At 51.7% G+C, this 24923-nt stretch overlaps 1 protein-coding gene across 5 annotated transcripts in view; it reads right to left on the bottom strand.

The window, feature by feature from the left end:
- KAZN (kazrin, periplakin interacting protein) overlaps positions 1–24923 on the bottom strand; it is a 517580-nt gene that overhangs the window by 181175 nt on the left and 311482 nt on the right. Inside the window, exons 1-2 of one of the 5 annotated variants that reach the window (XM_031934679.1) lie at positions 6982–7067; positions 6722–6892 (exon numbers count right to left, since the gene is read on the bottom strand). The exons of 3 other annotated variants lie outside the window; for them this stretch is intronic. Coding sequence is in view for 1 of the 2 variants with exons in the window: in XM_023196159.2 (XP_023051927.1) it covers positions 11835–12042 (208 nt within the window). In the remaining variant the exon portion in view is untranslated. Of the gene's footprint in view, positions 1–6721; positions 6893–6981; positions 7068–11834; positions 12272–24923 lie in introns of those variants that run through there. One more of the 5 variants, XM_023196159.2, reaches the window with a different exon arrangement.

Consider the following 24923-nt stretch of genomic DNA (forward strand, 5'->3'; position numbering starts at 1 on the left):
AGTGCAGTGGCGCGATCTCAGATCACTGCAAGCTCCGCCTCCTGGGTTCACGCCATTCTTCTGCCTCAGTCTCCCGGGTAACTGGGACTACAGGCGCCTGCTGCCACGTCCGGCTAATTTTTCGTATTTTTAGTAGAGACGGGGTTTCACCACGTTAGCCAGGATGGTCTCCATCTCCTGACCTCATGATCCACCTGCCTCGGCCTCCCAAAGTGTTGGGATTACAGGCGTGAGCCACCGCGCCCGGCTGAGAATTTGCATTTCTAATAAGTTCTCTGGCGCTGCTGATGTTGCTGGTCCTGGCGGCACACCTTGAGAATCAACGGCCTTGAGCTCAAGCGGTTCTGGGGGATGGGGCTGGGGGTTGGGGGCAAAGGCACAAAGGTCACAGTAGGGCTCCTGATGCTAGGAAGACCCACAGAAGTAAAGGTGGCAGGTGCTGGAGTCTCAGTCCTCAAAATGCAGAGTGAGCTGGCATCACCTGAGATTAGGGGTAGGGTCTGTTTAAAATGCAGATTCTTGGGTACATTCCTTTTTTTTTTTTTTTTTTTTTTTTTTTTGCGAAACTCGGCTCACCACAGCCTTGATCTCCCAGGTTCAAGCAATCCTCCCACCTTAGCCTTCAGAGTAGCTGGGATTGCAGGTGCACGCCACCATGCCTGGCTAATTTTTGTATTTTTAGTAGAGATGGGGTTTCACCATGTTGGTCAGGCTGGTCTCGAACTCCTGACCTCAAGTGATCTGCCTGCCTCAGCCTCCCAAAGTGCTGGGAATACAAGCGTGAGCCACTGTGCCCAGTCCTCAGGTATTTTTGATTGTCCAGGTCAAGTATGACAATCAGGAGACAACACTGGAAACCAATAAGCTCCTGAGTGGCTCTGAGGATGGTGGTATAGGGACCATGCAGAGGCGCACGGCAGCCCTAAGGGGGCACGGTACAAAAACACACATCTCAGGCTTCCCAAGCTGCGATGGGCCTCGGAAACACTCATTAGCCTCGTGCCCTGACTCAGGCCCAGCTCCAACTTGGGAGCCGTTGGCCACATGTGGCCTTTTACAGTTAAGTAAAATGTATATCTCAGTTATTCAGTCGTACTAGCTACACTTAAGCCCAGGGGCTACCATCCTGGGCAATGCACATATAGACCACTTCCAGCTTTGCAGAAAGTTCTATCAGACAGCAGTGGCCTACAGGGATCACAGTGTGTCAGCTTCATTTCCCCATCTAAAAACTGGAGCTCCTCACAGGTCATTTGAGGGTGCCAAACAGAAGGAAGACACCACCCAGGGTGGACATTTCTACCTCAAACTGAAAGAACCACTGTACTGGGCCGGGCGTGGTGGCTCATGTCTGTAATCCCGGCACTTTGGGAGGCCGAGGCCGGAGGATCACCTGAGGTCGGGAGTTGGAGACCCGTCTCTACTAAAAATACAAAATTAGCCGGGCGTGGTGGCTCATGCCTATAATCCCAGCTACTCGGGAGGCTGAGGCAGGAGAATTCCTTGAACCTGGGAGGTGGAAGTTGCAGAGAGCCAAGATCGCACCACTGCACTCCAGCCTTGTCAACAAGAGTGAAACTCCGTCTCAAAAAAGAACCACTGTACTCTGGTGGGAGGGAGAAGGCAGCCCAGGCTGGCAGGGGAGGCATCCGTGACTGCTCCAGAACCCAAGGGGTAGCCTCTATCCCTGAGAGTGAACACCAGGGATGCAGGTTTGCCCCTTGGTCAGCTGCTGGTGCACCCAGGAGGGTCTCGAAGGAGCACAGGAAGGCTGAGGGCTGGCACTGTGGAAATGCAAGCCCAGCAACTCCTCCCTGGCCCGGGACGTTTAAGGGAATGCCACAGAGGCCTCCGGTGCTGGAAGAAGGGTTACCCCAGATCAGCGGTGACCCTCAGCCTGGGTCAGATGTTTGAAGCTGTCAGACAGCAGGGAACACTCATGTTGTGAAGGTGGCTGCAGGGCCACAGACCTGGCTGGCCCAACCTCCCCATCCTTCTCTGAAAGGAGAAATGGAGGGGGCGACTGGAGGCCAGGATGAGAAATTGAGTATTTAGATGGATGCTGACCAGCATCAGCCCCCAAATGACCACTCTCTGGTACCCTGACGGGGCACACCGAGTCCCTGCCTGATGCCTCCAGTGCTGGAGAACCCACTGGGGGCAGCCCATCCTGTTGCTGAACAGAAAATCTCTCTCACACTGAAGGAAAGGTTGTCTCCCTACACTATAGCATCTAAGCAGCAGGTACCCTTCTGTTCAAAACCCTAGGGCAAGGAGTGGTCGTGGGGCTTAGCAGTCATAAATATGCTATGAAAAAGGAGGGCCAGGTGCGGTGGCTCACGCCTGTAATCCCAGCACTTTGGGAGGCCAAGGCAGGTGGGTCACAAGGTCAGGAGTTCAAGACTAGTCTGGCCAAGATGGTGAAACCCCGTCTCTACTAAAAATACAAAAATTAGCCAGGTGTGGTGGCGAGCGCCTGTCATCCCAGCTATTCAGGAGGCTGAGGCAGAGAATTGCTTGAACCCGGGAGGCAGAGGTTGCAGTGAGCTGAGACGCACCACTGCACTCCAGCCGGGTGACAGAGCGAGACTCCATCTCAAAGGAAAAAAAAAAAGAAAACAAAACTGACAAAAACCCCAATCATTTCCCTTTCTAAAAAGCTACATCCCACACAAACAGACAAAAGTGATGCTGCTGGGTGTGGTGACACGTGCCTGTAATCCCAGCTACTTGGGAGGCTGAGGCAGGAGGATGGCTTGAAACCAGGAGTTCAAGGCTGTAGTGTGCAATGACAATGCCTGTGAACAGCCTCTGCACACCAGCCTGGGCAACACAGTGAGACTCTGTCTCTAAAATAAGAATTAAAATGTACATCACAATGCCAGAGATGTAACAAGGTGCTGGTTTTAATTATTGGGAAAAGATACCTGGATTTATGTCTTCCCCAAACCTTCCCAGTGCACCTGAGAGGTAGCCCTGTTTAAAGGGTTAAGGGAAGTGTGAGACACGTTGGGGATAAAGTACTTAAGACAGGGTACTTCCAGATGTGGCTCCAGGACCATCAGCTGTGGGGAAGGGATGGACTGTATGTTAAAACTGCAGAACCTGGCCGGGCATGACGGCTCACACCTGTAATCCCAGCACCTCGGGAGACCAATGCAGGCAGATCACCTGAGGTCAGGAGTTCGAGACCAGCCTGGCTAACATGGTGAAACCCTGTCTCTACTAAAAATACAAAAAATTAGCCAGGTGCGGTGGCACGTGCGTGTAATCTCAGCTACTCGGGAGGCTGAGGCAAGAGAATCACTTGAACCCAGGAGGCAGAGGTTGCAATGAGCTGAGATTTTGCCATTGGACTACAGCTTGGGCAACAAGGGCGAAACTCCGTCTCATAAATAAATAAATGAGTAAATAAATAAATAGCGCAGAACCCTGCAACTACTGTGTGATCCTACTTAGATGAGGTACCTGGAATAGGCCAACATATACAGACAGAAACTGGAAAGCTGGTTGGCAGGGGCTGGGGGAGAGGGATGGAGAGTTAGGGTTTAATGGGCATGGTTTCTGTTTGGAGTGATGAAAAAGTTTTGGAAATGGATCGTGGTGATGGTCCTCTAACACTGTGAATGTGCTTAATGCCACTAAATTGAATATCTAACAAATGGTTAAAATGGTAAATTTTATGTTACATACATTTTACCATAATACAAAAAATGCAGTAAAAAAAAAAGTGCAGGGTTCTGAACTCCACCCTGGAGTCAATTTCTGGGGTGAGACTCTGCATTTGAGCCCACTGATGTCAGGGCTCAGCTCCTTGTGGGTGGAAAACACACATCTTGTCAGTGGAAAAACACACATCTCAGGCTTCCCAAGCTGAGACGGGCCTTGGAAACACTCATTAGCCTCGTGCCCTGACTCAGGCCAGCTCCAACATGGGAGCCTCCAGCCACATGTGGCCTTTTACAATTAAGTAAAATTTAAATCTCAGTTCTTCAGTCGTACTGGCTGCATTTAAGCCCAGAGGCTACCATGCCGGGGAGGGCCACACGCAGAGTCTCCTCGCAACCTCCCAGGCCCCTTGGCTTCCCTCCCCAAAGGGTAGAGAGTAAATAGAAACTCCCCCACTGGCTCTCCACTGTCTGGCTGACACAGGTAGAGATGCCAGAGGAAGCAATGACAAGACCCAGGCGGATGTTCGACCACCTGAACAGCATCACGCCTGACAATGAAAGGGACCCGGGGCGGGGGATGGGGTGGGGAGGGTGGGGGGCCATGCTGGGGAGCATGGACGAACAGGCCCCACATGTGGTCCAGAGGTGAATCACAGGATACTAAGGATTTGGTGTCCTTTGTCTCCTTAGCACCCTGCCCAGCGCCTTGGCTCCTCTGCGGGGCTCAAGGAGCCAGGAATTCAGGACGAATGGGAAACATGGAGTGCTGGTGGGCAGCCTGGAGCCGGGAGGAGGGTGTCTGAACAGCCGCCACCAAAGCCTCCATGTGCTGTCTCACTGCAGGGCAGTCTTGTGAGTTCACAAGACTGAGAAAGGCACGTGCCTCTTTCTGGTAGATTCTGGGAACACATGTGCTCGGACAGGGGTTGGCACAAAAAGGGAAAAAAGCAAGATTTAACTTAGATGTCCATCTACCTGACCGTGTACTTCGGGCCACTGGTGGGAGTGAAAAGGTGCTAGTGTGCTCTGATCATGAATTGTCCCTGTGCTGTAGCCTGGGCAACACAGCGTAAACCAGAGTATGTGCCCTCCTGGGTTTCTTACTCTAAAATTAACCCAATCTCAGGAAAGCAAAGGGCAGAGGTTCTCAATGTCTGATCTGTGGAATGCCAAAATTACAAATCCAGATTCCTGGCAGGGGAGGGGAGCCTGAGAATCTATACCTCAGCAAGCACCCCAGACCACGGCAATCCCCGAAGTCTGAGACCCGCCTTGAATGGGTTGGATAAGGTCGGGAAGACGGTAAAGGGTGAAAACTTCCAGTGCTACCAAGACGTTCCTATGACTTTTCTTTCTTTTCTTTTTTTTTTTTTTTTTTTTGAGACGGAGTCTCGCTCTGTCACCCAGGCTGGAGTGCAGTGGCCGGATCTCAGCTCACTGTAAGCTCCGCCGCCCGGGTTTACGCCATTCTCCTGCCTCAGCCTCCCGAGTAGCTGGGACTACAGGCGCCCGCCACCTCGCCCGGCTAGTTTTTTTTGTATTTTTTAGTAGAGACGAGGTTTCACCGTATTAGCCAGGATGGTCTGGATCTCCTGACCTCGTGATCCGCCCGTCTCGGCCTCCCAAAGTGCTGGGATTACAGGCTTGAGCCACCGTGCCCGGCCTTTTTTTTTTTTAAGACAGAGTCTTGCTCTGTTGCCCAGGCTGGAGTGCAGTGGCGTGATCTCAGCTCACTATCACCTCTGCCTCTTCTCCTAGATTCAATTCATTTTCCTGTATCAGCATTCCGAGTAGCTGGGACTACAGGCATGCGCCACCATGTCCAGCTTATTTTTGTATTTTTTTTAGTAGACATGGGGTTTCACCACGTTGCCCAGGCTGGTCTTGAACTCCTGACCTCAAGTGCTCCACCTGCTTCGGCCTCCCAAAGTGCCGGGATTACAGGTGTGAGGCACCAAGCCCATGCCTTTTCTAAGGTTTCATATCTGACCCTGGAAGCCTCCCTGTGTGACATCCTGGAGTATGGTCCGTTCCCAGCCTTGGGCCTCAGTTTCCTCACCTAGTAGAGGGAGTGGGTTGACCCCATCCCTGCAGAGGTTTCCCTCTCAGGGCTCTGCATTCTAGGTTTCCCAACGGTTGTGGCGGGGGGACCTCCTGTCAGGAGCCAGCTTGCCTCTGGCTTCTGGCTAGGGTGAAGGGGTAGGGGCAGAGTCTCCTGTTGCCAGAGACTGAGGACCACTCTGGGCCCCAGAGGCCCCCCCTCCCAACTGGCACTGGCTGATTGGAAGCCAGTGAGCCGAAGGTGCCAGGGAGAAAAATCCCATGACTCTCAGCAGCTCAGCCTCTGCTCTGTGTCCTGGTAGCCTGGGGAATTGTCAGCTGACAAGGAAACTGCAGGAGAAAGGGTCCTGGGAGGGCAGCATGGCAGCCTGGAACAGCTACTTTCCACAACCAGTATACCTCGCCAGGCCTCAGTGGTTTCACCTGTAAGATGGGGAGAACGGCAGCTGGCTGACAGAAATGGGGGGATCAACAGGAATACATGGAACAAGGTGCTTGGTTCTTGCTTGGCCCTTCCACACTAACGGGACCCGAGTGAATGAAAATCCACATTCTTCCCTGCCTGGGCACACAGAACTTCAAAGTTAGGAACATGCTGCTGAGGCTGCGCTGTGAGGGGAGGGAATAAGGCATCCAGGAAATAGCAGCTGTTGTTTTTACTTCTCTCCAATTCCCCAGGAGAGCTTTTCTGAAACTTCTGTACAATTAAAAGGTAGTGAACACAGTCAATGCCTGTGATAAAGTTACAGTCTGAACTAGTTGGGAGCCTGAGCCAGCCTCCAAATCCAAGAAACAACAAAAGACGAGATCACTGGCACCTGCGGATTAGCCACCAGGTGCCAGGTGGAGGGCGTTTCCCAAAACAGTCCCCAGTGTCCAGCACGTAGACTGAGGACAGGCCCCATCTGGAGCCCACCAGCTCCCTGCTCCTTAGGCCAGACTCAGCGTCACCCAGTTCAGGCCTGGGACAGCAGGCAGCACTCGCGTACCTGTTACACTCTTCTGGCTCTGAATTTCCTCCAAATTGGGTGCCACTGCAGCACATGATGGGCTAATGCCATTTGATGAGGGCTCCAGGGAATTGCCACAATTGATATCCTCTAACTGACCTCTCCTGAAGGCATCCAAAAAGCAGACGAGAGAAAGCCTGGAGTCCCCACCTTCATAGAGGCCGCCTAGGAGGCAAGCCTGACCTTCCCTCTCCCTTGAAAGGCACTCATCTGACACCCGCAACGTACGACGCACTCACGGAGAGTAAATCCATTAAAACAACTCCACGCCCGCACACTATAACCATGCCTGTCTCTCTGGAGTGTTTACAGCCCTTAGTGACTCACAACAAACACGGGATCCCCAGGGCGATGGCTTCGGCCGGCTTTAATGACATGTTGGGTGTGCTTATCTGCTGGGACTAAAATCTGTCTACGCGCAAATGTGCTGACGTTCCATTTTTGTCAGCTTGCCGTGTTACGGATGAGGGAGGCTAACTCCAGAGCCAGGGGTGCTATTTTCCTTCTGAGATGATTAAAAAATGAACAAACTCTTCTTCCTCCAGAATGGCTGGAGGGTCCTGGCAAATTGTCCAGTTCACTCAACTGGAATATTACAAAGAACATAAACGATGTTTCGTGCCCATTATGGAGATTTCGTGATGACTCAGAAGGCCAAATAAGCAGCTAGCAACCCTTTGGAGTCACCTGTTTGAGTAAATCCCAATATTTCAAGCTTCAAAAATAAAAAAAAAAGTATTACATATATTTTAAACACATATACATCAAGTCCTTTGGCATCTGGAGAAATAGGAATTTCCCCTCCTTCCTTATGGCATGGACCCAGAATCAGGCTCCACAGGGGGAAGGATGTTAATCACACAGATTCCTGTCCAATTTCCAACAACTCTGAGGTGGGTAATACGATTTCCATTTTACAGAAGGGTAAACTGAGGCTCAGGACATTAAATAACTTGCTTAGGGGCATATAGCTAGCAAGGAGCAGAGCTGACAAATTCAAATCAGTGTGTGCCCTGTACCCACTATGGTGTGCCACCAGCCTTGGCAGAAGGATAAAGTTCTATCCATCTCACTGGACCACAACACAGGGTGGAGGGCGGAGGGTGCCGGGCCACAGGTTGAGACTCCTCAGGGAAATGGATCTCAGCAGTGACTTTCACCCTGATTGTTCAGAAGAACCAAGCGCTCCATTGCCTCCATCCTGCCCTCGCCCTGCTAGCAGAAGTATGCTCACACGAAACCCACCAATGGGTTCTAGTGGGCAGCTTCCTAAAAGCATTCTTAATTCCAAGCAGTGGAGATTGCATCTCATCCAGTACCAGCAGAAATCCTTTTCAGAACAGCTCACGGAGAGCTGACCTCCCACTGAAACTGCTAACAGCAGAAAGATAAGCAAATGCTTGAGTTGCTTAAAACAAGGAATGTCAAGGAGAGGACAAACTTTTTTTTTTTTTTTTTTTTTTAAGGATAAAAATTTAAAGGAAAAAAAGACCAGAAACAATATGGGTCTACTTTCTTAAGAGCAACATGAAGTCTTTCCATACTGCTGAGGTCTACAGTCTGGGATAAATTCCTGGTTGGGACACCCACTGGCTGACTGGCCTTGGGCAGTTACTGAACTGTTCTAAGGACTGGTTTCCCCACCTATGGATGGGGTTAGCAACTGCACTTCCACACTGGGTTGCTAGGAGGCCTCATGAAGACAAGGCATCCTGTTTAGTTCACGACACAACTGGTCTCCGGGAGGGTACAGTGCTGGGAGCCAGTACACAAAGACAAAGACACACAAGCGCCCCAGTCCCCTCAACCGTGGGTTTCATGTAAAGGGGAGGGGCAAGAAGTGATAAGAACCCAAATGATCATCATAATAAAATAATACAGAATTTAAAAAAGTAGAGGACATGAAGAGGCAGGATAAGGCCACGTGGCTTTCTGAGCTGCAGGTTAAGAGAAATGCCAAATGGAGCAATAGGGTTAGAGTGTACATGCTTCAGTTACAGACGTGTAGAGTGCCTCATCTACAAAGATACTAATTTCCCTTCACCTTTAAAAAATGGCTTAGTTCCTTTAGCTGATTAGCAACACCCTCTTGCCTTAGAAACTCAGCACCTACACACCTCACTTCATCCTGGAACATGCTCCTCTGTCCACCCTACCTAAAAACTAAGCAGTGTCCGCTCCCATCATTCTAATCCCTCCCCGGCTTTATTTTTCTGCATAGCACTTACACCATCTCTGGACATATCCTGTGCCTATTTGTCTACTGGAAATCTCCTCCCACAGAATGTAAGCTCCATGGAAACCAGGGCTGCAGTCATCTCCTTTGCTGCCATATCCCTGGCAGCTACAACAGTGCCTGGCCCGGAGCAGATGCTCAAGAAATGTGACCGAATGAATGGACAATGAAAGATCGAAGAACCGGATTCCTGTTCCCAGCTTAAGAACCTCCAGGGAGCACGTGGCTCACTCTGAGGGGGCTCTGGAATGATCTGCCCCTCAGAAGGAGTTATTCCCTTGGTGCCAACAGGGACACTGAGTTGTGGAGCATCTCAGAGTAAAATACGATCAAGGCAGAAGCAGGTGCGGATTGTGTAAACATCCAACGTCTGCACCTCCTGCTCCAGTCCCTGGGTCATGCACCCTGGAGGCCAGAGCTGTCACCATCACGGGGCCATTACCTGCTGATCTCAGGACATTCTCCCTGAGTAATTCAAGGTGTTTGGGCCTCCATCCCAGCCAGCCAGCATCCTCTCTATCTTTTCCCTTCCCCACATCTCTGAAAGTGCCAGTTCACAGACTCTCCCATCCAACAGGGCACCTCTTTCAGCTCCTTAAACTGAGCACCACATTCGACTTGGGACCAAGTGCTAAGATTCGAGGAATAGCCACCTCACAGCCTGGCTGAAATGTTTATTTCAGCAACAAGTTCAGCTTGCAGCTTTGAGCCAGAGTTCTCATTGCCCTCCTAGAGGAAAGTCCCTTGTAACAGCCAATGGTTTCAGAAACCATTTCCATGGCAGGCTGTCCTCAATGCCTGGCCATCATGGAAGTTCTCAGAAACTCGATTTGGTCTTTAAGAACCAGAGACCAGAAAGGGTGAAGGGTAGTAGGTTAGAGAAAACTCCAAACTTTCTGGTTTAGCTGCTGGTCTGATCTTGCTTCATGGCAGTGATGTCATCTGTAAACTGGGAAAAGAGATTTCCAATGTGCTGTCTTTTAAAACGGACATATTATAAGGGCTGCAGGAATAACAACCACCCCTAGACCTAGGAAACGGGCATTCCTGGGCTACACAGTGTCATTAGGATATTATTATGAACACACAAATGGAGTCTATATAGACACAAAGTAAAAAGCCCTATCTCCACCTAGCCATCTCCTATACCTGTTTACTTGAAAACAACTTCCACTGACACAACACTCAGCCTCAGATCACTTAAGTATTTTACAGACAAGACAAAAGTCATCTTGACTTAGTTCATGAAGGTGGAGATGGAGCAGAGAGCGCCACAATCTGATGGGAAACTGAGTCAGTGGGAGCACTGACAGGTCATCTAGCAAGCATGTAATGTCAGAAGGAGCTGAGGACTAACATGCATTAAGCATTTATGGTGAATGAGGCAAGGTGTTTTACAGACACCATCTTTGGAATGACAAATCTTTCGTTGGTACTGTTATTTCCACTGTGCAGATGGGTAAATTGAGTCTCAAAAAGATGAAGCAACTTGGCCAAAGTTTCCCATCTGCTTCCTCTTCGCATCGATGCTGTTTTTTTACATCAACCCATCTTGGACTCTGCTATGTGTAACTGAGGAGAAGGTGGGAAAAGGCAAACTCCAACACAGGAGAGAAGACTTTGCCCTGACACCCAGAGGCGGCATTCCATCTCCTGGGGAGGCTAACATAGGCAAAAACAGGAATAGGGGGCCTTGTGGTTGGCTTTCTTCTTACAGGAAAGAGATGATTATTAGGGAAATAAGCCCGTGTGCTCCCCAGCAAGAGAGCTTGCTGCCTGGGAGAGGTACTACAGTGCTAAGACTTTGGATTTCCACGGACAACATTGAAAATTCCAACACCATGGTTTAGGACTCTGGGAACTTGGGCAAGCCGCTTAACCTCCGGTCTTTTCTGGTCTTATCTGCATGTAGATAACACAGCCTCACTCCCAGGGTTGTGATAAGATTTTAAGGATATGTTGCATGTGAATTACTATAACACAATAGGTGTTCGATGAATAAGGAATAATTATGTTGTGCCTCCCCCTCCCGTTTTTCCCGGAAAAAGTATTCAGAACTTGGACCTGATGATGGCAGCCCCTTCTCAGAAAAACCCTTCGTCTTCTAAGGTTTCTTCCTACTCCAGTCAAGAGGACGCAGGGGTTCCTGTCTCCCATCCCCATGACCTAACCTGGGGGGAAGGGGGAGGGGGAAGGGAGACAGCACAGGCCTGAGTGGGATGGAACGGGCACACCCACTGGGAACACTTTAACAGTAAAACGCTGTTCTCCACTTGGGGCGGATTAGCCAACGATACGCAATTAGATCACTGCATTTGTGTCTCCACCTCTGCAATTTCTCTTTCTGCATTACTCGGAGTTCAAGTGTATGAGAAAGGCAGCAACCTCTCCGCTCCTAGCAAATACGAGGCATCAATTTCACCTCGGAGGGGCGGCGGTGAAGGGGGTTCCCCTCGGCACTCCGCGGGGGCCGCCAGATGGCTCACAGGTGCAGTCCCAGGGGGCCGAACCAACTTCGTGCAGGGCTGGCCCCTTTCCCACGCTTCCCCTAACAGACGCGGGGTCCAGCCTGGAGCTGGGTCTCCAGGCGCCGCGGGATCGCCGGGCTCCGGGAAGCACGGCCCTGGTCCCCCGGTGCAGCCCCGAGCCTCGGTCCCCACGCCAAGGAACTCATTCCGCGTCCCGCGCGCCTTCCCCTGCACCCGCCCGGGGCTCGGGGCTCCGCGCGCTGCGAGAACTTTGCCACCAGCGACTTCCCGATCCCGGCTCCGAGCGCCCTCGCGCGCCCGGCCCCGGCGGCTCCCGGGCCTGTGTCCGCGCCGCCCGCCCGCCCCGCCCCGCCCCGCGCGCACCTACCCGACTGGATGCAGTCGCCATCCGCTCGGACCCGGGGAGCCCCGGCGCGGGGCCGATCGCCGGGCCCCGCCGCGTCCACGCACTGCTCGCAGGCTGCGAGTCGCGGGGGCCGCGCGGGCCCGGCCCCTGCCCCGCAGGAAGGCGCCGGCTCGCCCTGCGCGGCGAGCTGGCGGACGCGCTCCCACGAGCCCGAGTCGGCCGCCCGCATGCCGGGTGCCCGGGGGGCGCTGCCCGCGGCGGCGCGAGGGGCTCCGACGGCGCGCGCCGGGCTCACAGTCCCTGGGGTCGCCGCCACATCGGGGCGCAGCCGAGCGCCGCCCCCGCCTCCTGCCCGGCCGCCTGCGCACGCCGGACCAGGGCTCTCCGTCCGGCCGGACGCCGGGCGTCCGCGGCTGCCGCACGCGAGGAATTCGGCCGCGGAGCCTCTCACGTGGGAACGACTCCCAGTCCCGCGGCTCCTCCTCCCGCTCCTTCCGGGCTGGCGACGGCCGAGGCTCGCCCCGCCCCCGTCCCCGCCCCCTCCCCCGCCCCTCCGCGGCGCCCAGACTGGCCCCAGTGCCCCGGGAGCGCCGCCGCGTCGTCCCATTGTGCGCCTGGCCCCGGCCACTCGGTGCATCCCCGACGCGGTCATTCCCGGGGACACGGAGGGTCAGAACGATGACCGACGTCACCGGGGGGACTCGAGCCCCGGTCTTTGAAAGCCTCTGGCATCTTCCTGGCACCCCACTTTGCTGTGTCTCTCTCCTCTCCTGACACCCTGTGACAGCCTTGCTGAGAGCCGAGGTCCTCACAGCCGGCCGGGAGAGGTCAGAAAGAGTGGACGGGGAGGGGAACAGCCCAGGGACCTTTCCTTCGCTTATCTTTGCGTGTGACCGGCCATCCTCTAAGTGAGGGGAATGCTGAGTGTCTCTGGTGGAGGAGATCGCGAGGGGGCTGAGATCTGGTGGGAGGCCCTGTGACTTCACCTCACTTCCCCAGCCTCAGTTTCCCCATCTATGAGTTAGGCATTAGTAATTCCCCGCTGTCCATTATCAGTGTTGCCTATGAACTCTCCAACGATGGCAGCCATTGGCAGGGGAGGCCAGAGCCTGGACCCTGGGAGTGGGTGGGGGAACGGTGACAAGGCCAGGGAAACCCTGTAGGAAGTGGCACCTTGGAGGGTCTGCACAACAGAACCCCCCCCGCTGGAGCGGGTGTTCAGGCTGGCAGTGCTCCTGTGAAGTGAGTGCAGCTCTGAGCCCCCTTTGATCTGGGGATTATGATGCTCTTCAGAAAGACTAATTATCTCCTTACAGCCCCAGGAGGCAGGTCCAGGTTCCCCCTGTTGTAGACACGCGGGAGCTGAGGCTACACAGCCAGGTGAGCAGTCAGTCACACACTCATGGAGCCCCCAGCCACCCCTTGTAGTCAGCATGCTGGCATCCCTACCCTGCCCAGGCCTGGCTCTGTAACCTGAGGCTCCCACGGCCCAGGCCTGAGATGTGCGAATTTCTAGGTCACTGGCCTATGGCTCTCCAACAAGCTGTGAGAACCAAGTTACTTTCCCCTAAGTCTACAGAACCTTTTAGGAGCAGTTTTCTACCCGTGGGTTAGAAGCTCTGGCTCTCAGCAACCACAGTGGCCTGGCCACCAATTATCATGGCCTTCCCAGCTTCTCCCTGCCCCCGCATCCTCACCTTCCCAATGACTGAAACTGGCCCAGCTGCGGAGGCTGCCTTAGAACCCCTGCCCTCTCTAGCTGGCACTGGGTTTTTTTTTGTTTTTGTTTGTTTGTTTGTTTGTTTTTCGGAGACAGAGTCTTGCTCTGTTACCCAGGCTGGAGTGCAGTGGTGTGATCTTGGCTCACTGCAACTTCCACCTCCTGGGTTCAAGCGATTCTCCTGCCTCAGCCTCCCAAGTAGCTGGGATTACAGGTGCCCGCCACCATGCCCGGCTAATTTTTGTATTTTTAGTAGAGATGGGGTTTCACCATGTTGGTCAGGCTGGTCTCGAACTCCTGACCTTGTGATCTGCCCGCCTTGGCCTCCCAAAGTGCACTCTTGATTGCCCAGTGGAGGGCAGAGTGGCATGCGAAGTGCTGGGTGCTCCCAGCTGTGGAAGAAAAGTACCCACACCACCTTTCCAGGAGGAAAGAAACTGACACCACACCAAGTGACCAGAGATGCTGGGAATCCCCTAATTCCTCTCCTTTACTAAGATAACTAAGCAGAACAAAAGAATGATTGCTCTGAGCCCCCGAGAGCAGAGAAGCTAGGAATGTCCTTGCCAGCCCCTGCATCCTGGAGAAACTGGTCCAGGACTGTCTGAGTTACCTTCAGGGACCTGGCTGGCAACATAAATGAGTGAGCTGGGTTGAGCATGGGCTGTGTGGTGTATTTCAAAAAATAAGGGCATTTACGTTGTATTATTTTGACTTAAACACTCTTGGCATATTAAACACTTAGGAAGACTTTTCACTTCCACAAAGAAACATAGTCTTTCACATATTTCTTGAAGTACATGAACTATACTTTTGATAGAGACATGTGCTTTCATCTTAACTCCATGACAAGAGAAAAACAGCACTTGCCCGGGCGCAGTGGCTCACACCTGGAATTCCAGCACTTTGGGAGGCCGAGGAGGGTGGATGACTTGAGGTCAAGAGTTCAAGACCAGCCTGGCCAATATGGTGAAAACCTGTCTCTACTAAAAATACAAAAATCAGCCGTGAGTGGTGGTGTGCGCCTGTAATCCCAGCTACTTGGAAGGCTGAGGCAGGAGAATCACTTGAACCTGGGAGGGGGAGGCTGCAGATAGCCGAGATTGTGCCACCACACTCCAGGCTAGGCGACAGAGTGAGACCCTGTCTTAAAGAACAAACAAACAACAACAACCCAACAAACAAAACCCAGCACAAGTATGAGTATGTAGCTCCCGTCACTTGGATTTGGTGTCAGTCAGAGAGACATCAGGATGGTGAGGACTGTGGCAAATGAGGCCACCGGCCCCTGCAGGGGAGGCTGTTGATTGCTGTCAGGCAGGAATGTAGGCTTAGTGTTATCAGATGTTCTCCTTTTTTTGTTTGTTTAGAGCTACTAGGAATATGGATTTTTATGTGAAATCTAAATTTGAAATATTAGCAACTCTTTAAAAGTTAAGAAGAAGGAAAGGAAGAAAGAGGAGATGGAGGAAGAAGAAGAAAGTAAATGTATCGAAAAGTCTTTATGTAGCCCATTGGCCACCAGGGCCCATTTCACTGCTACCATCACTTGTCTCCTCTGCAACCTCCCGAAGTGCACATACGTCCTAGTTACTTTTCAATCATCCAAGCTGCTTCTCAAGGCCACAGCCCTGGGGAATTCCCTCTGCACCTTTTACTCAGTGCAGTTTGGTCGTGGCTCTGTGTGAATGTGTGTGTGTGTGTGTTGCACGCTCAGACCCAGGCCTGCAGATGGCAGTGGGATCCACCTTCCCCAGTTTTCTGGAGGTTCCCAGGCTGCCCATGCCTCCCTTACTCAGCTGTAGCCCCTCACTCTCCCTGCTCTCAACTCTGCTAGCTGGCAAGTCTGTGGCCACAGTGGCAGTCAGGAGTCTATCAGAAACCCGTCTGTCTTGGGTGGGGAGGTACATTAAACACAACTTGAGGTACATTTATGAGGATGCCCTGGGCCCAGGAGATGTTTCTGCTCAGTTCTGCACCAGGAGACCCTGGAGCCAAGGACTAACCAACCCATTTTCTGCCCTGAGTGGCTTGGGCAGGTCCTACACAAATGACAACTTCAGGGGGGTTTAGAGGAGACCCCTATGCAGAGCCAGCTTCTGGGCATGTGACCCATGTGGTCGCACCGGGCCCCACGCTCAGAAGGGCCCGGAGCTTGGGTGAATGCTCTGTTGTTGCCTTGAAATTCTTATTTTTGAACACTGGGACCTACCAATTAAGTAGCCAGTTCTACTCCCAGGAGACCTTCCCAGGCCCCCTGGGGGATGCTGGGAATTGAGGCTGGATACAACTTGGCTCACTCTGTCCTGCTCCAGGGCACACTGTGTCCGGCCTCTGTGGGGCAGCAGGAAGGGAGGATTTGGGGGGTCAGGAAAGACAGCAGGAGCTGTCCTCATCCAGTCCTCCCGGCAACTCATTTTAAAGAGCAGAGGCACAGTATGACTTCCGAGGGGAAAGGGGCAGTCCAGACAGGGTGTGGGGAGGCTGCTTTGGTTCTGGGCTCTGAGGCCGGACAGGGTCCCCATGACCCTGACCTCAGGCTGGATAGGGCGCCACCCAAAAAATCAGAAGAGAGGCTGCAGACATAGGTGTCGGTTCAGGTCCCATTCGCAGTGTCCCTTCATTCCCAGGGGAACATCCTTTAGCTCACTGGAGAAGACTACAAGATAAATTTGGCTTAAGGAACAAACCCCAGAAACATGATATTAAGAGATCCTATTATGTTTGCTGTCTGCTTAAAGTTGAATATTTGAGCCCACTGAAATCTTTCCCATCCCCCGCCTTTGGCTATGATTTTAAAATAGTCATGCATCACTTAATGACAGGGACAGGGACAAAGGCAGAATGTCGTTCTGGGAAATGCATTGGTAGGCAATTTTGTCATTGTGCAAACATCCTAGACGGTACTTAGCCAAACCTACACAGGATAGCTACTACACACCTAGGCTATGTGGTATAGCCTATTGCTCCTGCACAGCATGTCACTGTACTGAATACTGTAGATAGTTGTAACACGATGGTAAGTTTTTATATATCTAAACATATCTCAACAGAAAAAGTACAGTAAAAACACAGTATAATCTTATGGGACCACCATCAGATATGCGATCGATCCATCATTGACCCAAATGTTGTTATGTTTCTATTTGTAGAAGATGTTTTACTGAGATCTTCCAGCCAACTTGTTACTATCTCCAAATACCTCTAGCTAAGACAAAGCAGTAACTCTTGATTCCCAGGAAGATGCAGAGTTTTGTAACACCCCATAGTTTTGTAACTCCTGGCGAAACTTTCCAGGGGGTATGAAGACCTCAGCCACAATGTCAGGGCCCCTTGCTGTGTGTGACCATGAAAAAGTGCCTTGGGCTGGGGGTGGTGGCTCACGCCTGTAATCCCAGCACTTTGGGAGGCCGAGGCAGGTGGATCGCCTGAGGTCAGGCATTCGAGACCAGCCTGGCCAACATGGTGAAACCCTGTCTCTCCTAAAAATACAAAAGTGAGCCAGGTGTGGTGGAATGCGCCTGTCATCCCAGCTACTCGGGAGACTGAGGCAGAGGAATCGTTTGAACCTGGGAGGCTGAGGTTGCAGTCTCTGCATCTAAGTGTTCTGGAGGTTCAAAGGGCTGGCTTAGCAGGTGTGAGGAGGGTTTTTCTAGCTCTGCCCACTACGGTCGACATGCTCTTTTTTATCCTTTCTCATGGTGGTTATGTGGGTATGTTTTGCGTGTGTATCGCTGGTAGTGATGGGAAGTATATACCTATTGCTGCATAACAAATCACCTCCAAACTCAGTGGTTTTAAGCAATAGGGATTTATCTCATAGTTTCTATGGGTCAGGAATCCAGGTGTGGCTTAGCTGGGTCTTCTGGTTCAGGGTCTCTTACAGGCTGCAATCAAGGTGTCAGGTGGAGCTGCTGCCAACTCGAGACTTAACCTAGGTGGAATCTACTTCCAAACCAAACTCACTTACAAGGCTAGTGGCAAGACGCAGTTACTCCCAGGATTTTTTTTTTTTTTTTTTTTGTTTTTTTTGTTTTTGAGATGGAGTATTGCTCTGTCGTCCAGGCTGGAGTGCAGTGGCGCAATCTTGGCTCACTGCAACCTCTGCTGCCCAAATTCAAGCAATTCTCCTGTCTCAGCCTCCAGAGTAGCTGGGACTACAGGCTCACACTAGCACACCCGGCTAATTTTTGTATTTTTAGTACAGACGGGGTTTCACCATATTGGTCTGGCTGGTCTTGAACTCCTAACCTCAGGTGATCCACCTGTCTCAGCCTCCCAAAGTGCTGGGGTTACAGGGGTGAGCCACCACGCCGGCCCCATTCCTCCCAGGATATTGAACTGAGAACCTCAGTTCCTCATTGGCTGTGAGATCTCCTCACAGAATGGCAGCTTGTTTCCCACAGAGGCCTCCAAGAAAGAGCAAGAGAAGGTGTGCAAGAAAAGATGGAAGCCACAGTCTCTTTGCAGCGTAATCTCAGACAAGACAGCCCATCCTCTTCTCCCTATTCTGTTCATTAGAAGTACATCTAGATCTTGGCCAGGCATGGTGGCTCACGCCTTTAATCCCAGCACTTTGGGAGGCCGAGGCAGGCAGATCACAAGGTCAAGAGATTGAGACCATCCTGGCCAACGTGGTGAAACCCCGTCTCTACTAAAAATACAAAAATTAGCTGGGCATGGTGACGCATGCCTGTAATGCCAGCTACTCGGGAGGCTGAGGCAGTAGAATTGCTTGAACCCCGGAGGCAGAGGTTGCTGTGAGCTGAGATTGCACCACTGCACTCCAGCCTGGGTGACAGAGTGAGAATTCGTCTCAAAAAAAAAAAAAAAAAAAAAAGAAAGGAAGGAAGGAAGGAAGGAAGACATTTAGATCTCACCCACAATCTAGGAGAGACGACAAACTGAGATGGCTACCAGGAGGCAGGATCATTGGGGTCATCTTGGAAGCTGCCCACCCAGGGGGTTGGGGACACAGTCTCTAGAAGCGGAGAGGCCAGGACTCAAATCACTAGCGTGTGATTGTGACAGATGATTTCATCCCTGGAATCCTCAGGTTCTCTATCCATAAAATGAAAATGATTGTGGTCACTACTCGTTGGGTTGTGGCAAGGGCCTTCAGGAGATGAGGCACACGTATAAAGCTCTGCACCGGGCCTGGGCATAGGGTAAATCCTCAAAAATTGGGCTAGTGAAACATTCCCAGAGGAGGCCGGAGTGACACGCCCATGGCTTCTGAGTGGGACACGCTCCCTGCTATCTCTATGGAGACTGCCATCTCAGTCCACTCCTGGGGCTCCAAAGTGACTTGGAAGCCCTTTGGCAGCCCCTGGGCCGCCTTTGTTGCCGAGGCCACCAGCAGAGATGGTGCTGATCTCCTCTTCTTCCCTCGGCCATCCCAGCAGGACTCTAGGACCCAGGTGCATCAGGAAGGATTAGAGCCGGATTTTCCCCCAAACCTATTTAGACCTATGCCCTTGGCGGGGATGAGGATTTTACTCTGGGTCCATCCTGCCATCTGTTCTGGCGAGGCTGGAGACTTCTGTGGGCCTGTCATGGGCTCACTGATACCCTTTGATGGCTTTCCCAGGTCCCCAAATGACCTGGCAGAGATCCTGATCTCTTCTAGGGCCTTGCAAAGGCCTTCTCCTAGAGGCAGAGCTTAGCCCAGTCCTTGGGCAGAACAGGCCATTAAAGCAATTTCACAGAGTTCCAGGTGTCAGGTGGGGCTGCCTTCATGCCCTGCCTGTTGGACTGTGAAGAGTCCCAAATTAATTATTACTATTTTTTTGAGACAAGGTCTTGCTCTGTCACCCAGCCTAGAATGCAGTGGTATGATGATGACTCAATGCAGCCTCAAACTCCTGGGCTCAAGCAATCCTTCCGCCTCAGTCTCCCGAGTACCTAGGACTGCAGGTATGCCACCACCATGCCCAGCTAATTTTTAAGTTTTTTTTTTTTTTTTTTTTGTAGAGATAGGGTCTCACTCTGTTGTCCAGGCTGCCTCAAACTTCTGGCCTCAAGTGGTCCTCCTACTTTAGCCTCCCAAAGCACTAGAATTATAGGCATGAGCCACTACAATGGGCTCCAAGTTAGATTCTTAATTGTAACAAAAGAATAAAGTCCTGCCTTAGCTGGGGGTCACATCTCGCCTTTTCTAAGCCCCTTTTTGAAGAGTTCACTTCAAGTAGGAAAGTTGCTGCGGAAAGTTAAAATGTTGTAGCTTATTCAGAATAAAAAGAATAGACTGGGTGTGGTGGCTCACGCTTGTAATCCCAGCAGTTTGGGAGGCCAAGGCGGGCAGATCACCTGAGGTCAGGAGTTCAAGATCAGCCTGGCCAACATGGTGAAACCTGGTCTCTACTAAAAATACAAAAACGAGTTTGGTGTGGTGGCGCACACCTGTAATCCCAGCTACTCAGGAGGCTGAGGTAGGAGAATCGCTTGAACCTGGGAGGTGGAGGTGAGGCTGCAGTGCGCCCAGATCATGCCACCGCATTTCAGCCTGGATGACAAAGCGAGACGCGGGAAAAAAAAAAAAAAAAAAAAGAACAACAGTGAAAATGCTACAAATAATAACAATGACAAACATTTACATAGTACTTACTATGTGCCAGGCAGTGTTCTAAGAATTTTACATATTAATTTAATCCTCCCCACAACCCAGAGAGGTAAGTGTACTATTATTATCATCCCCACTTTACAGATAAGGAAATGGACACAGAGAGGTCAAGTCACTTATCCAGAGTCACACAGCCAGTAAGTGACGGAAGCAGGACTAAAGCCCATGTAGTCTGGCTGCAGGGTCCATACTCATAGCCATGATGCTGCGTTGGCAATAGGTGTTGTTTACCGCGCACTGACATCAGTCCAGGGACTGTGCTTTCCAGCTCATTCAACCCGCCAAGCCACCCTATCCCCAGGTTCCAGATGAGAAAACAGAGGTTTAGGGCGACAAAAGGACTTATCCAAGGTGATGTGGCTGGAAAAGGCAGCGTTGGGAGTCTAACTCTCAGAATTGAGGGGGTTCTCTGCGGAACTGCCTTCCACATCAGGGGTTTTGGAGAATTCATGCCTGTAGGCAGGGGGGAAAATCACCTCCTCATTCTTCATAAAGAAGGGGGACTCAGGGAACCCTCAGCAGTGCTGCTGGGCAGGATGTGTCCTCTGCTGCCCCCGGTGGCTACTAGCGGAATTTCTTCCGCAACCGGGACCCTTGGCTCTGGGAATCGTGATACTACGTCCACCACAATTTTCAGACCCTGTGTCTCCATTTCCTTTGTGTGATTTGAGAGACACAGAGGGCCAGGGGCCAGCGAGGGGCCCAAGAAAAGAATAACAGTTACTGTTTACTGAGCATTGCCACCTGTATGCCAGGCACTCTGCTAGAGACTCCTTACTTAAAAGCTATCATTTAATTAATCAATGCACAGATACATAATCATTATTGTTAAGAGCTATTCATAGTAGATAGAGCATTTTACACATATTAGCTCATCTATTAATAGCAGACAGAGCATTTTACACATATTAGCTCATTTTCATCCCCAAAAATAGTATGTAAGTACAATTACTATGTAAGTGCTATTCCTATCCTCATTTTATCAATGAGGGATCCAAGGTTCAGAGAGGTTAAGCAGGTTGCTCCAGGTCACACAGCTAGTATAAGGTGGAGCTAGGATTCAAACTTAGAAAGTTCTGGCTCCAGAACCTGTTCTCTTAACCATTATGCCATTATCAATGGAACTGTGACGGAGCCCCTGCCACCCATTCTCGAAGGCAACAAAATGATCCCAAAGAGCAGGCTAGGGAACTGCTTCCAGATTCTTGCTGGGTCAGCGATGAGGTCCAAGGATGCTGGCCTGGCCTATCCCTTTAAGGCTTAAAGTGCCCATCTCTCCTAGAGAAACTCATCTCCCACAATGGCTGCAAGGAAGTTGGAACAATAGAGTAAGAACCCCTGTGTAGTCGTGCCTGGGCCTTTCATGGGAAGATCTCTGTGCTACCTGCAAATAGTAATTAGGCATCCCAACACCGAGGGCGGTTTAGATGTTCAAAGACAAAGCTGGCTTTTCTCTGTTGGTGGGTGAGTAACGTAAAGCCCAGAGAGGCAGACACTTGCCCAGGGGGGTTATAGCAAATCAAGGCCAGGGGGACTAACTCAGGTAAGCCCTAGAGCAGCGGTTCTCAAAGTGTGGTCCCTGATCAGCTGCAGCAGCATCCCTCCTGAGCATGGAAGAGAAATGCAAATTCTTGGCCCTACCCCAGACCTCCTGAATTAGAAACCCAGGAGGCGAGGCCTAACAATCTGTTTCCACAGCCCTCCAGGTGACCCGGTTGCTGTGACAGCTGAGGGCCACTGCCCTGCCCAGAAGGCCTGCTAGGTCTTCATGCCCTCTGAGTGGGGAGGAGGCAGTGGAGCGTGGCAAGGTCGCATTTTCAGTGGCGGTGGCGTCGGGATTACATAACATCCCCTCCTCTGTCCTGACGGTTTTCTGCACCCAGAGTCCAAATGCAGAGGCCCTCCCTTGTCAGGAGGCCACTTGCCTGGGCTCCAGGAGGCCTGTCCGCACACGCCTGCGGCTGCTTTCCCCATAATTATGGGCTTTGCCTGCCTGTCTACCCGCCCACCAGAACTCAGGCACGTCAGCCAGAGCAACTCCTGGCTTCTCCAACTCAAGTTAGAGCACACAGGTCCCCCATCACCACTACACAGGCAGATGAGGGACTTTGGTGGCTATAAGGACGCCCAGCAAGGTTGGGAACGGGCCTTACCTTGCCCTCAGTGACCCCAGCATGGGCCAAGCCCAGATAGTAAGGCAGAGAGTCCTGTACTCTGGACATCAGAAAGTCACCTTAGCCCCTGGTCTCTGGGTTCTCAGGGCAGAAATCTGTAATGGCCCCTAGTCCCAATGGGACTAATTAGAATTTGTTCTAAATTCTTCTTTTCCCAGGATTGTTATTTAAATATCTTTGGAACGGGTTTCGGGAGGCAGATTTGTTGAACAGATACGTAGGAAGGACTGGCATCTTCCCCCTGAAGTTTCTCATTAAACAAACAAGCAAAAATGTGTTTGGATAAATGTGAAAGGCGCTGCCTTCTTTTTGTTTTTAAAGACTTGACCTTTGGGAGTGGAATGTTTCTCCCAGATCGGGGGCCCACTGGAGGGGTACTCAGGGAATCCTGGAGTAAAGTACAGCCCCAAGAACCGTTGGGTGGGCCTAATCCCAATTCCCCCTGAAACACAAGGCATGGGTAGGGGTTTAAACTTGCTCTGTGCCCACAGTGCCAGGCACACCGCAAGCACACACTCCTAAATATCCTCAAGTCTCGCTCAAGGCCTCCCAGTTGCCTGTGCCAACCTTAACAAGCTCCTTCCATCACTCCAGCCCCTCCCCATCTTGCCAAGTGTCTCGGGTCTTAGTAAAGAACAATAGCTACCATTTACTGTGGGCCAGTCAGTATGACTGGCATTGGCTCGTTTCATCCCCCACTTGCCCTATGAGAGAAGGGCATTGTTCTTATACCCATTTTAAAACGGAGTAAACCGAGGGTAAAAGAGGGAAGCAGGACTTGCATTCTGGTGGCCCTTGGAGCCACATCTGGCTTGTGAATGTGGTTTCTTTTTTTTAGTACTCTAGTAAAAAAAAATTGTTTTAAACTGGATGCCAACATTTCAACATGAGGATAACTTACACCAAAAGCTTCAGATTTGTAGTTTCCACCTGGCCTTTTTAAAAAAATTAGGCTGGGCATGGTGGTTCACATCTACAATCCCAGCACTTTGGGAGGCCAAGGCAGGAGGATTGCTTGAGCCCAGGAGTTGGAGACCAGCCTGGGCAACATGGTGAAACCCTGTCTCTACAAAAAATATGAAAATTAGCTGGGCCTGGTGGCGTGCACCCGTAATTTCAGCTACTCGGGAGGCTGAGGTGGGAAGGAGGTATTATCAAACCCCCATTCCATCCCGCATGGTGACAGCGTATCCTCTCATCCCCCGCTGTGGTAGGTTCCCTCCGCTCCCTACCGTCTTACCTCTGGCTACCTCACCCAGGTACATGACCTGCCTGGCTGCTCCAGGCACAATTAGTGAAAGGCAATGTCCTGGGTCAGTCCACCTTTCTGTCTGCTACATCTCACCACTGCCCACTCCTGGGAGACCCCAATGTGGCAGATTAGAAGGAAAACTAGACAGGGAGCCACGAGATGTGGGTGCTTGTTCTGTTGACCTGTTGACTGGGTGGCCCTGGGAAGACTTTTTTTTTTTTTGGGACGGAGTCTCGCTCTGTTGCCCAGGCTGGGGTGCAGTGGTGTGATCACTGCAATCTCCGCCTCCCGGGTTCAAGTGATTCTCCTGCCTCAGCCTCCCAAAGTGCTGGATTACAGGTATGAGCCACCGTGCCTGGCCAAGGCTTTTCCCTTTCATGGCTTCAGTTTTCCTATGTATAAATTAGGGTCTTGGATAGAACAATCTTCCAGACGCCCTCTACTCCTATCAGCTCCAGCAAGGCTCCTCCCAGCTGCAGAGCCCACTGGGAAACTGTCCTAGGGATTCCAGCCAGTCAGGTACAGGCTTGCCCACTGAGCCATCCCGTGGCCCCGGGCACCTCCTAGCTAGGGAACCGTTCCAGAGCTGCACCATCAGTGCCAGCAGGGGCCAAGGCCGTGGGCCCTCCTAGTGACAGGGTGTGGGTTCCATGCCTGAAGCAGCTTCCGGCACCTAATGACCTCATCGCACAGAGGAAGAGTCCATCAGGGACCACCCGAACTCCCCACTCAGAAATGCAGGATGCCAGAGATGGGAGGTGGAGCCAGTGTTTCCCCGCCCAGGTCAGTCTAAGGACAAGGATGCCCCCTGGGCACTGGGCAAGCTAGCTGGGGCTCTGCACTGCCAACAGGAAGTGCTCGTTCAAGTCCCAGGGACATAGAGAGCAGGAATTCAATCTCGATTCTCTTTCATCATCCTACAAACATTCAACAGAGGGAGAAACTGAAGTCTGCAGAGGGAACGTGGTTTCTTAGGCCCACAGCAAATCAGTACAGAGCTGGGCAAGGGTTCAGGCTTCCTGACCTCTGTCCTGGGGTGCTTCCTATATTCTCTCTCCCTCGGAATTTAGAACCTTTCACTTCTTGGCATTGGACCTCAGAAGGGACTTGAAGTGGCCAATGTGGGCAGGGCCTGTCTGGTTCAGAGGCCTGGCATGGAGCTTGTTCACCGGGCCTAAGATTCAAACCGCTGCACCGTGCGGGCTCAGGAGTGGTGTGAGCTGCCCAAGCCTCCGGGATGGAAGCTTGGTCTATAGGAAAGGTTGCAGAACTAGCAGCCAGCAGCCCACATTTGGCTCACAGACATACTTCGTTTTTCCCATGGTGTCTTTTTAAACAATTC

Source organism: Piliocolobus tephrosceles, chromosome 1, assembly GCF_002776525.5.
Source record: "Piliocolobus tephrosceles isolate RC106 chromosome 1, ASM277652v3, whole genome shotgun sequence".
NCBI classification, from domain to species: Eukaryota; Metazoa; Chordata; class Mammalia; order Primates; family Cercopithecidae; genus Piliocolobus; species Piliocolobus tephrosceles.